The following is a 13,968-nucleotide window of genomic DNA, read 5'->3' on the forward strand; positions in this document are numbered from 1 at the left end:
ATGTTTTCTTTATTGCTTGAGAGAGTCGGCGACGTAGAGAGAGAGAGAGAGAGAGAGAGAGAGAGAGAGAGAGAGAGACTCCCTCATTACGAATCGTGGGACACTTGTGGTTTGACTGACCACGCCATCTATGCTACTAATACCACGCCACCCATGCCACTAATGCTACGCCACCTATGCCGCTAATGCCACGCCACCTATGCCACGAATGCCACGCCATCTATACCGTTAATGCCACGCCATCTATGCCACTAATGCCACGCCACCTATGCCGCCAATGCCACGCCACCTATGTCGCCACCTATGCCGCTAATGCCACGCAACCTATGCAGCTAATGCCACTCTACCCATGTCAAGTCATCTATGCCACTAATACCACTAATGCCACGTCACATATGCCACTAATGCCACGCCACGCCACCTATGCCATGAATGCCACGTCACCTATGCCATGCCACGCCACCTACGCCATGCCACGACACCTACGCCCACAGTCTCCGAGTTAGGCAAGATTACGTCTAGCCACGCCACCCACGCACCCGGTCTCCCACGCCACACCACATTCCAAGCTCCGCCACGCCCCCGACACTTCGAAACACCCAAGCTCCGCCACGCCTTCCACGCCTATATCCGTGTTGATTCATTGTGTGAGAGAGAGAGAGAGAGAGAGAGAGAGAGAGAGAGAGAGAGAGAGTAGGGGAGGCAAGGGGTGAGAGAGGGTGGGTGGGGGAGGGTGTGAGACCTTCAAGAAAACGTATTAACTTCCGCTGGTGTTTTTTATATCTTAAAATATGAACAAAACCGCGAGATAATTTTCATATTTAATTCCACGTGATTAATTATTTAAGGACAGTAATGGAAATATATATTTTTTAAGAGGTATTTTGGTTTAGTCTTGGTTAAAGCGACTTACTATTTGCCATTGTTTGTATTCTCCCAGTAATGTGTCTTATCGTTACTTTTTTTCCTCGATTTATTTTCTTTACTCTCCGTTTTAGTTCTTCCACCTTCCTCGGTTTATCAGGGTCATCTCTCTCCCTCGTGTTTGGATGCTTTTGACGTTTCATTGTCTTATCGCAACTTTACACCTTTGCATATATTAGAATGTTATGACAGGCTTTTGTTTTCTCGTCGTCTCACACTGTTATCGTACATCGCTTGTTGCCAGTCATCTCATTCTTGGGTAAGTCGTATCTAAGCTCTGATCTTTATACCGTTATAGAAATTCCTCCCCGTATACCTTTATCTTTTACGTTACACATTTTTTTATCAATGACATAATTTATCCGTCAACGAGGAAAGGAGCGCATGGATGTTGTACTTTATTAATTTTGTCATTGTATATTTTTACAAATTTAAATATCGCACCAAAACATCGTACCCCACAACTAACGTACTCTTTTAATCAACAGGAGTGTCGTACCAGAACAACATTTGGGCGTTGACTTCCTCATGTACGGCACACAGGTGAGGTAAAAGACCGGGAGAGGAGGCAGGGTGTGCTGCCCTGCCCCTCTCACCCACGCAGGCGGATGTCACGAGGCGCCTGAAGGCAAGTGGACACAGGCTTCTTGTTACAGTTCTGACTCGTAACTCCCTCGGCCATTGTTTCTGGGTGCCCGTGATGCCAGACAGACAGACGGAGAGCCAGCCAGCCAGATAGACAGTCAAACACTCAACCACACAAACAACCACACACTCAGATATTCAGCCACATTGCCAACCAGACACTTAAACAGCCAGAACTGCCAGACATACACACAGCCAGTTCGCCCCAGGGAAGGGAGTCACCGCACCTATATTTGTATCTCAGCTGGACAGTGACTCTTCATTGTTATCTTTCTATCTTCTTCGTTCTCTTTTCATTAATGTCTCTTCTTCCCCGTCTTTCTTCACCCTCGCTCCCCCGTCTTTCTTCATTCTTTTTTTCATTTGTTCTCTTATCCTTCTTTCTTATTCTTATTCTCTCTTCATTCTTTTGTTCCTCTTTCTTCATTCTCTTCTCCCCCTTTTCTTCCTTCATCCTCGTATCCTTCTTTCATATTCTTCTCTTTTTTTTTCATTCTCTTCTTCTTTCGCCCTCCTCCTCCTCCTCGTGGTCAGGTAAAGTTCGCTGCTCCATATCCTGGTTTGGTCTAATAAGGCTGTGCTGGAGTGTTGAGGTTCACGCTAGTTCCGGGTCACTCATCACCACACACACACACACACCAGGAATTGAGCGTACATCAGTCACCACCAGCCACCATCACAGTCACCACCCATCACCAGTCAACATTAGTCACCACACATCAGTCATCATCAATCACCATAAGAGACACCAAAACATCAGCCATACACACTACAACCACAAGGTCGCAGGGTAGTATGAATTCATGTTCCCTGCGTCTCCATCCATCACAAACACCCCCCCCCCCTTTCATGTCCGCACGATAACTTGAGCAAATACAGACAGACTGATTTGATATTCACAAGACACATTAACACTCCCCATAGCAAGATACCTTTCGAGTGTGGACTAGTTCTGCTGATGGAGTTTTATGTTAATGCTTAATTGAGGTCGGTTGGTCGTGGGAGGTCGGGGTAGGGTGAATGTGAGTGGATATTTAAAGTCATTCAAGGATATATCAGGGTGAATGTATGTATGATGTATGTATGTGTGTGGATATGTATGTATGTATGTGATATGTATGTATGTATGTATGTATGGTCCTCCACACTGGTACAGTATTTTGATTCTCATGAGGTTAAGTTTATTATTATATGTATTTACACTCGTACATCATAAACTAAAGTAGGTGTGTGTGTGTGTGTGTGTGTGTGTGTGTGTGTGTGTGTGTGTAAGTAACAGTAGAATGAAACGTCCTTACTATTGTGTAACTATCTCTATCATTTTTTCCAGCTGATTCCTCCCTGATAGTACGATTGTGTGTGTGTGTGTGTGTAAGCATGTGCGTGTATTTGTGTGTATGTATGTATGTATGTATGTATGTATGTATGTATGTATGTATACTCACACCACTACGTATAACAAACAACAGTGTGAAGAGACCAGTAGCACAGTAACCGGATGACCTTCAACCATCGAGATCCATACACACACAAAAACACTAATTGGATTAAATAAATAACTAATTCAAATCAACCCAGGAGTTAGAATGAATAAATAAGTCCCTCGCAGTAAAAAACTTAATACATCTATTAGTCAGGACAGTCAGGGAGGCGTCTTAATCTAACTTAACACAACACCCTAATATATCTGTCTGTTTTAATTACCATAACATTTAATAATTAGTTTATTCTCTTTATATATCACAAAGTCATGTTATGTTTTATTGATACTGTGTTGTGTATAAGAGACAGACAGACAGACAGACAGATATACAGGTCCTACACTAACATACTCCGGAACTTGATAGGCTCGAAACTGTGTGAACCTCTAATGAACCGTGAAGCTAGACCGTGTCGACTCATGTTTCGGAGCTTTGGAGCAGATCAAGCGAGAGAATTGACCTCTCTCTCTCTCTCTCTCTCTCTCTCTCTCTCTCTCTCTGTTTTGTCTCTCATATGAATGTTACCATCACTATATACAAAAAAAATTTAATAATAGTTGTCATTGAATGGAATTTAAAACTTGCATCACACTTATAGAGAATGATTTTTTGTTTCTTCTGGGTTCGAATCTCTTATCACGGCACAGTCACCTTAATCTTCCACATGAATGGTGACGGTGTTACTGTTACGTCTTTGGTTACGCAGCGTGTGACAGCCGCGACGGGATGGGGGTGAAAAGGAGGAGGCAGATAATGATTTAAAAAACACTATTTTTTCATCTTTTGAACTTTTAAAAGAGTCATCTAATGTTCTTAAGTGTGACGCCATTTGTGTGACGTCATGCGAGCGTGACGTCATTCATGTGTGATGGTATTAGAGTGTGACGTCATTTAAGCGTGACGTCATTGAAATATAATAGAAGAAGAAGAAAAAGAAGAAGGAAGAGGTAGAAGAAGAATAACACGAAGAAAAAGAAAGAAGAAGCACAACAACAACAACATGAGGGACGGCAACCTTCAGCTCTCAATTGACTATAAAATTAATTGAGGTATGCAAATGAAAGTGAGACTGATAATTGACTCTCACAACAAGTAATTAGAGCGTGGGAGTGTGTGTGGGGGGGGGTGGGTGGGGAGTGTGTGGGTGTGGGAGTGTGTGTGTGTGTGTGTGTGTGTGTGTGTGTGTGTGTGTGTGTGTGTGTGTGTAATAATAATAATAATAATTAACGGTTTATTGAAGAGCTTGGCAGCCAGAAGGCTGTAAATATACAGTTACATATTTGGGAATGGGTTTCGAATTACAAATAATATACAAGTAACATAAGTGACACAAATAAGATATATAATAACTAGATGGGGAAAGCTCAAACTACAGTGCATTTCAACATAGTGACAAAAGGAGTAGTGTTTACTGGGAGTGAATACACTGGTTTACAAGTTATTGATAATTTTACAATGGTTGGGACTGGGCTGTTCTTATAGCGATCTTCGTGCACGTATGGGCTGGATGCGGTTGTGGTGTCGAACAGCAATTCTCAGGCTAGGGATCTCAGGTGTGTGTGTGTGTGTGTGTGTGTGTGTGTGTGTGTGTGTGTGTTGTGACCTGTGGTGTAATGGTCAGCATCCTCGCCTCGCAAACGAGTAAGGGTGGGATCTATGCAAAGGTGGGTGAACGTGAACGAGCGAGGGTGGAGGGGTAGGTGAATAAGAGCGAGGGAGAGGGGTGAGGGAGGGTGAGCGAGGATGGGTGGGTGAGCGAGGATGGGTGGGTGAGCAAGGGGGGAGGGTGGGTGAGGAGGGGAGCGAGGAAGGGTGGGTGAGCGAGGAAGGTGGGTGAGCAAGGGAGGGAGGGTGGGTGGGGAGGGGGGGTGAGCAAGGGAGGGAGGGTGGGTGGAGGGAGGGGTGAGTGAGGATGGTGGGTGAGCGAGGAGGGAGGGTGGGTAGGTGAATATGGGAGGAGTGAGCGAGGGGAGGGTGGGGTGAGGGAGGGGAGCGAGGATGGGTGGGTGAGCGAGCGAGGGAGGGAGGGAGGTGGGGTAGGTGAATATGGGAGCGGGAGGAGGGAGGGTGGGATGAGGGAAGGGGGTGAGCGAGGATGGGTGTGGGTGGGGAGCGAGCGAGGAGGGTGGGTAGGTGAATATGGGAGCGAGCGAGGAGGGTGGGTGAGGGAAGGGGTGAGCGAGGAAGGGTGGGTGAGCGAGGATGGTGGGCGAGCAGAGCGAGCGAGGAGGGGGGTGAGCGAGGATGGGTGGGGTGAGCGAGGAAGGGTGGGTGAGCAAGGGAGGGGGTGAGGGAGGGGGGTGAGCGAGGATGGGTGGGTGAGCGAGGAAGGTGGGTGAGCGAGGAGGGAGGGTGGGTGGGTGGGTGGGTGAGGGAAGGGGGAGGGAGGGTGGGGACGGAGGAGGAGGGTGGATGAACGAACGAACGAACGAGGGAGGGAGGGAGGGTGGTGGGTGAGTATGGGAAAGTGAGGAGGGAGAGAGTGTGGGGAGGGCACGGCAAGGGTCACCTGGGCAGGTAAGAATGAACGCGGAAGTCGTCTGGACTAAACTGGACCTACAGAGCCCTAACCTACCCGATCCTAATCTAACCTAGCGTAACCTAACCTATCCTTGAAATATGCTATAAAAAGGTAGGTTTTATGTGGGTTTAATTCACTGTACTTCAACTGATTCAGTAAACTGATTCTTTTCTTTTCTTTCTGGTTTTGTTTTTAACACTAATGAAGACTTGTTGTTGTTTACTAGTGGCGAAGTGGTGTGTGTGTGTGTGTGTGTGTGTGTGTGTGTGTGTGTGTGTGTGGACGAGGAAAGAGAAAGAGACAGATGTGGAGAGACAGCAAAGAGACGGTAGGAATAAGACAATGAATGCTTTAAGACAACGTTTACATGCCCACTGTCTGTTGTTCCTCTCACTACACTCTCCTTCACTCCTTCCCCTCACACTGCATGTCGTAATGTAAAAATTTTCTCTGGTATTTTTCATATATTTTCAACATATTTAACCCTTCGAGGACGATGGCTTCAACTAGAAGTAAAAAAAACTGATTTCAGCTATAAACTTCAAGGTTTTCATCCCTAAAAGAATTCAATCCTACACGTCGATTTCTATTCTCACGTGGCCCAGGGCTTTAGTATGCTATCACCACACGTTATTGATTCACACCATGTCGGAAGGTAGAGGGTGTGTTACTTCTGTTTTGGGTGAGGAGGAGAGCTGGAGTGTGTGTGGGGTTGGGGAGGACTAGAGGCAGATGTGTGACAACTCTACATCCGCGTGAGAAAGTGTACACCACCCACCTGGACTCACCACTCGTTAGGGGGGAAACTCGTCCAACACAACACCACACAACACTATACGACACTACACGACAATATTACTTCATGTATGGATACATTTAACACGACGATAGTCCACTGTACAGTAACTACACTTGTGGGTATACATCCAGGAGGAGCACAACACAGCGGGTACACCAAGAGTTCACTACACAGATACATAGAGTCGCGGAGTATCGGATATTTGGGTCAACTCACTTTTATGTTATCCTGGCGACGTTGTTCGCCACACGCGCCCAGTTGAAGTCAGACTGCGGGAATTGTTGGTCCTCGCCAGGATTTAACACTTCGGTCGAGCAGCGCAAGGACATCATGGCTGGTCGTTCGGAAGGTCGCACCGCCCAGCCAATCGCGCCCCCGCTCAGGCACTCCTGACCTCGCCGGCCCGAGCCTAAGGAACTCAGGAAGCAGGAAGCAGAGGCACCACACACTGTCCTGTGGCCGCCTAACACGCACCTCCTTCTGCCGCACCTCCCGCAAGTAGGTGAGGCTCGGCCAGCTTCGTTTCACTTACCATGTTTGCGGCGACAACAGTTGCGGAGTTTGTTCCGTCTGTGTCCACAGTGTAGTGTCCGCAGCTTACTGTGTCCAGCCGCCAGTCCGCAGGTGTGGGCGAGCACCAAGAACCATGATAAGAGGAGGTTGTAACGGGGAGCACAGCGCCGCTGACACAACACCTCCCGTCACCAAGTCCAGAGCTTCACTAACTCTCTCCTCCGCCCGCACCACCGCCCCTCTCACCCACCTAAGAAAGAAAGTGACGATCTGGCCCGCTGGCACTGTCAGGCTTCACCGCCCGTTGGCACTCCCAGGCTTCACCGCCCACTGGCACTCCCAAGCTTCACCGCCCACTGGCACTCCCAAGCTTCACCACCCACTGGCACTCCCAAGCTTCACCACCCACTGGCACTCCCAAGCTTCATCTCCCACTGGCACTCCCAAGCTTCACCACCCACTGGCACTCCCAAGTTTCATCCCACTGGCACTCCAAGGCTTCACCGCCCACTGGCACTCCCAGGCTTCACCGCCCACTGGCACTCCTGGCTTCACCGCCCATTGGCACTCCCAGGCTTCAACGACCACTGGCACTCCCAGGTTTCACCTCCCACTGGCACTCCGGTTTCACCTCCCACTGGCACTCCTGGCTTCACCGCCCACTGGCACTCCAGGCTTCACCGCCCACTGGCACTCCTGGGCTCACCGCCCACTGGCACTCCCAGGCTTCAACGCCCACTGGCACTCCCAGGCTTCACCTCCCACTGGCATTTAGAGGCTTCACCTCCCACTGGCATTTAGAGGCTTCATGACCTACTTATACAAATAGACTGTGAACTACTTATACACAGAGGCTTTATGACCTACTTATACAGAGGCTTTATGACCTACTTATACAGAGGCTTCATGCCCTACTTATACAGAGGCTTCATGCCGTACTTATACACACAGGCTTCATGACCTACACACACACACAGGCTTCATGACCTACTTACACACACAGGCTTCATGACCTACTTATACACACAGGCTTCATGACCTACTTATACACACAGGCTTCATGACCTACTTATACACACAGGCTTCATGACCTACTTATACACACAGGCTTCATGACCTACTTATACACACAGGCTTCATGACCTAATAACAACAACAACAACAATAATAATAATAACAATATATTAATAACTAACAATAAGAATAAAAACCAACAAAACAATAATAATAATAATAATAATAATAATAATAACAATAACAATATTAACTAACAAAAATACTAACAACAACAACAATAACAATAACTAATAATAATAATAATAATAATAATAATAACAGCAATAGCAATAACAACAATAACAATAACAATAACTAATAATAAATAATAACAATATTAACTAACAAAAATACTAACAACAACAACAATAACAATAACTAATAATAATAATAATAATAATAATAATAATAATAATAATAATAATAACAGCAATAGCAATAACAACAATAACAATAATAATAACAACAATAACAATAACAACAATAACAATAACAATAATAACACTGTAGTAACAACTACTACTGCCAACACTGTGCATCACCCCTTGGCTCACATTGTTGCTCTTGCATCACTCAGCCTCCATCTGGTTAAATCATTATGTTGCAAAGGTGTTCACTAAGTGTTTAGCTGATTGATAGATATAGAGATAAGTAAACAGGTAGATAGATAAATATACTGAGACAGATATATAGATAGATAGATAGACTGAGAGACAGATATAGATAGATAGATAGACTGTGAGACAGATATAGATAGATAGATAGACTGAGAGACAGATATAGATAGATAGATAGACTGAGAGACAGATATAGATAGATAGATAGACTGAGAGACAGATATAGATAGATAGATAGACTGAGAGACAGATATAGATAGATAGATAGACTGAGAGACAGATATAGATAGATAGATAGACTGAGAGACAGATATAGATAGATAGATAGATATATATATATATATATATATATATATATATATATATATATATATATATATATATATATATATATATAGATAGATAGATAGATAGATAGACTCAACAAAATCAAGCCATGACAATAGTTGGAAGTCAGTCAGTCAAGACTCCCTCACGCGCGGTAGATACACACTCAGTCAGGTCAGTAGAGGCCGATGTTGGGTAATGGGTGACTCACAAAAAGAAGGTTAAAGAAGGAATTACCAGGAAGTATAAGAAACGAGGAGTAAATTGTGATGAAGATGGTGGAAAGTGTAATGGAGAGAGACCCAGCCAGACCTTGTGGTGGAGGAAGGGGGGGAGGGTTGAGGGGGGAGGGAAAAGAAGGAAAAAATATATATGTATATATAGAGAGAGAGAGAGAGCGGTTAGCCTTCCTTCCTTTGCCTTAAGACATAGCGGAAATAAAGCAATGTTTACATACTGAAGGAACGTGTGTGTGTGTAAAGAGGACATACATACATGCACGAGTTTTCAATAATAATAATAATAATAATAATATAGGTAATTATGAATACTAGTTAAGAGCTTAAATTGTGTGTATGATTTTGTTAGACCTTTTGGCGAATCTTTGGCTTCTTCTTCTTCTTTTCTTCTTTTAATCTTCTTCTTCTCCTTCTTTCTTCTTTCTTCTTCTCCTTTCATCTCCTCTTTTCCTTTCTTCTTTCTTCTTCTCCTCCTCTTTTTTCTCCTTTATTCTTCTTTCTTTATTCTTCTTTCTTCTTCTTTATTCTTCTTTCTTCTTTCTCCTCCTTTATTCTTCTTCTCTTCCTCCTCCTTCCTTTCCTCCTAATTCTCCTCGTTCCTTCTCCTCCTTCTTCCTTCTCTTCTTCCTTCTTCTTATCCTTCTCTTCTTCCTTCTTCTTCTCCTTCTTCTCCTCCTCCTCCTTCTTCTTCTCCTTCTCCTCCTTCTTCCTTCTTCTTCTCCTCCTCCTTTTTCTCCTCCTTCTTCTTCTCCTTCTCCTCCTTCTTCCTTCTTCTTCTCCTCCTCCTTTTTCTCCTCCTTCTTCTTCTCCTTCTCCTCCTTCTTCTCCTCCTTTCTCCTCCTCCCCTTCTCCTCCTCCTTCTTCTCCTCCTCCCTTCTTCTCCTACTTTCTCCTTCTCCTCCTCCCCTTCTCCTCCTCCCGTCTCCTCCTCCCTTCTTCTCCTCCTTCACCACCACCACCTTGACTCACCTGCTCATTATGTTAGTTTCACCCATTGTTCACTCAGACTGGGAGAAGCCTAACGAGTGACCCTGAGGTGTGGGGCGGGGTCTCTTATTGGGCAACCCTAGGTCTCTGTGTGGCCGTCTCCAGGTCTCTCAGTAGGTTTCTCCAGGTCTCTCATTTGATGTCTCCAGGTCTTTCTGCTTCTGTGCGGGTGTCTCCAAGTGTCTTGTGTCTTTCTACGGCCGTCTCCAGGTCTCTGTGGTCGTCTCCAGGTCTTTGTGTCTCTCTGTGGTCGTCTCCAGGTCTTTCAATAGGTGTCTCTAGGTTTCTGTTTCTTTGCGGGTGTCTCCAGGTCTCTGTGGGTGACTCTAGGTCTCTTTGCTGGTGTCTCCTGGTCTCTATGTCTCTCTGTGGGTATCTCCGGGTCTCTATGTCTCTGTGGGTATCTCCAAGTGTGTCTGGTTCTCGATGAATGTCTCCTTGTCTCTCTGCGGGCGCCTCCTCATATCTCCAGGTCTCTCTAACTCCCGTAGGCAACCTCCTCCCACTCATTATTAACCTTCACACTCTTACTCACTCACGCCTTTCCGCTCTTACTTATTTTTATATTATTCTTTATTTTTCATTATACAGTATCATTTTTTTTTTCATATTCTCCCGTTCAATTTTTTTTATTCGTTATTATATATACATTTAGACCACGAGTGTGTGTGTGTGTGTGTGTGTGTGTGTGTGTGTGTGTGTGTGTGTGTGTGTGTGTGTGTGTCAGGCTTCTTACACAGTAGGAAAAAAAAATCAATTTCGTGATCTAGAAATTCACACGTCTATTAGCAGGTACACTATGGTTTAACCCCTTGAGGATAATGGTTTAACTCTTGATTTGGTTTAATTACATAATGTTGAGAGATTATTCAACCACCATCCTCAAATTTGGGACACATGAAGATTCGCCCCCCAGTTTATTTTCCTTGAGTATACCCTAGAAGGTTAAACACCCTAACGCTACTAGGAGGGGTTAGGTTAGGTTAAGTTAGGTTAGGTTAGGTTAGGTTAGGTTAGGTTAGGTTAGGTTAGGTTAGGTTAGGTTAGGTTAAGTTAGATTAGGTTTGGTTAGAATTAGGCAAAGTTGTTAGATTGGATTAGGTTAGGTTAGGTTAGATTAGATTAGATTAGATTAGGTTAGGTGAGGTGAGAATTATGTTATGTTAGGTTCGTGTTGTTAAATTATATTAGGTTAGAGTATTAGATTAGGCTAGGTTTGAAGTAGGTTAGATTAGTGTTAATGTAGATTAGTTCACATTATGTTACTAAAGTGAGGTTAGAGTAGGTTCGATTAGTTCACATGTTAGTAAAAGTGGGGTCAGGTCAGGTCAGGTTAGGTTAGGTTGTGTTAGTAAAAGTCGGGTTAATATAAAGATGAAATAAAGTAGGGAATAGTCTTCACATTAATCTCTTCAGTCATAATATATTCGCTATTTTCCTTCATTAAACAAGTATAGTAAATAGTAATTAGTTAAAAAATAAAAAAATAAAACGTGTTTTTCCTTACAGTCATCAAGGCCGGCAAGACTTTTACTGGTACCTTGTCATTTAAATAAAAAAATAATACAATAGATAATAGATATGCATGTCCTCATTTCCGGACCGATAGCATCTGATTGGCTGATTAGTTAACCAATTGAGAGAAGATTCACAGTCACGTCATTTAAGGCACACGAGTGGATAATAAACGGGTTTGTTTGTATTGTTAATTCAAATAAAATTCCATCTCGTGCGCCATGTTTCTTTTTGTGGTAGCGACTCGTCTCACAACTGGTTAGTCTATTAGCCAATCAGGCGACGGCATTTTGGATATGGATACCTGTAGTCAGTTGGTGTACAATGACAACAGGGTACCAGTCTTGATAATTGACCTAACCTGACCTGACCTGACCTCTCCCTCACATCCTCATAATCACCTGTATATGACCTGTGGTGAGGTGACCTGGTGAGGGAGCCGTGACACCTGTATATGACCTGTGGTGAGGTGACCTGGTGAGGGAGCCGTGACACCTGTATATGACCTGTGGTGAAGTGACCTGGTGAAGGAGGTGGGGCAGTACAGCCGTCACCACATCCGCATACCCGGTGAGCTGTATCGTAATTGAGTAGAATATTATCTCCCTCTCTCTTTCCAATTATTTTGTCTCTTTTATTGTTTATCTCTCTCTCTCTCTCTCTCTCTCTCTCTCTCTCTCTCTCTCTCTCTCTCTCTCTCTCTCTCTCTCTCACACACAGGTTTCGTTTTTCTCTTTTGTCTTCTTATCGTTCTCTCTCTCTCTCTCTCTCTCTCTCTCCATTTCTTATCATTTATGTTTGTTTATCTGTCTCTCTTCTCATTTCTTATCGTATATGTCTATCTCCTTCTCCTTGCCTTTCTTATCGTTTCTCTCTCTCTCTCTCTCTCTCTCTCTCTCTCTCTCACAGGTAGAAAGTGGACACCTGGTCATGATAACAGGTAGAGTGTCACTCCCTCAGGGTGATTGGTGTCTCCAGCCTTCACTTGTAATATTTACTTACCCGCCATTAATATTGAGTCGTTCCTACTGATCGTATGTGTTTGTGTGTGTAGAATGACCACCATGTGTCGATTACATTACGTGTGTGTGGGATAATTATACCTTAAGTACTATAACTCGTATATAAAGTCTTATAAAAATGGGGCATTGTGTTTTTTTTTTACTTTTGTTTGTTTATGGTTATTTTTTACCTTTGTTTTTTGTTTACTTTTGTTTGTTTATTTTTTTACTTTTGTTTACTTCTGTTTGTTTTGTTTACTTTCGTTTGCTTTTTGTTTCCTTTTGTTTGTTTTTGTTTAGGTTTACACTGTCTCGCTCTCATCACTGCCTCGTATCGCTTGACTCGTCACTTTTAATATCGGGAAGTGTTAAGGCCGTACTAGAGGGAAGCTGGTTAGGTTAGGTTAGGTCAGGTTAGGTCAGGTCAGGTCAGGTCAGGTTAGGTTAGGTTAGGTTAGGTTAGGTTAGGTCAGGTTAGGTCAGGTTAGGTTAGGTTAGGTCAGGTTAGGTTAGGTTAGGTTAGGTTAGGTTAATCTCCAGGTGATAAGTAACATAGTTCAGGTGTTTAGGTTTATGTCACCAAAATAAATGTGTTACGGTGGAAGGCAGTGGAGTTTATTCTTGGTAGTGCGTGACGGTCAATACTATATAAGTGTGTGACGGTCAATGTATAAGTGTGTGACGGTCAATGTATAAGTGTGTGACGGTCAATGTATAAGTGTGTGACGGTCAGTGTATAAGTGTGTGACGGTCATTGTATAAGTGTGTGACGGTCAATGTATAAGTGTGTGACGGTCAATAAGTACGTGCATGCGAGGTGGAAGGCAGTAACGGCAAGAACAGAGTAGGCACCCAGAAGTCAGCCTTAGGGAGAACACCACTGACGGGAAAGTAGTATGGGTGAGACCCAGTGAGAGACGTGGCCGGCTGGAGAGACAGAGAGACAGAAACAGACAAATAGACAGACACAAAGAAAGATGGATAGATAGATAGATGGATGGATAGATGGAGACTGCGATATATAGATAGATAGAGACTGCGATAGACAAATAGATAAAGACTGCGATAGACAGTTAGGTAGAGACTGCGTTAGATAGATAGATATAGATTGCGATAGATAGATAGATAAAGAAAGAGACAGGATAGAGTGATATACACAGACAGACAGACAGACAGATTAAAGAGTGAGAGTGGTAGCCGTACAATATCCACACACGCTAACTACACAATGTCGTCACACAGTCATGTTGCGTGTGACGTGTGACGGAAAGGGAGGGGGAAGCAGAGATTACGTCACCTCTATCACCCCCTCCCATCCGTCACGTTATCTTACGCCGTCACGC

The 13,968-nt window shown here is 44.1% G+C and overlaps 1 protein-coding gene across 6 annotated transcripts in view; it reads right to left on the reverse strand.

Moving 5' to 3' along the window:
* The window catches only part of LOC121876214 (dual oxidase maturation factor 1-like), an 82,690-nt gene extending 75,593 nt beyond the window's left edge, over positions 1-7,097 (reverse strand). For 2 of the 6 annotated variants that reach the window (XM_042381203.1, XM_042381199.1), the window contains exon 1: positions 6,903-7,097. In XM_042381203.1, coding sequence (XP_042237137.1) covers positions 6,903-6,905 — 3 coding nt within the window. In that variant the 5' untranslated portion in view covers positions 6,906-7,097. Of the gene's footprint in view, positions 1-6,349; positions 6,562-6,586; positions 6,752-6,902 lie in introns of those variants that run through there. The other 4 variants (XM_042381200.1, XM_042381197.1, XM_042381202.1 and 1 more) reach the window with 4 other exon arrangements.
* Positions 7,098-13,968: the final 6,871 nt, after the last annotated feature.

The sequence above is a fragment of the Homarus americanus genome, unplaced genomic scaffold (genome assembly GCF_018991925.1).
Source record: "Homarus americanus isolate GMGI-L3 unplaced genomic scaffold, GMGI_Hamer_2.0 scaffold34921, whole genome shotgun sequence".
NCBI lineage: Eukaryota > Metazoa > Arthropoda > Malacostraca > Decapoda > Nephropidae > Homarus > Homarus americanus.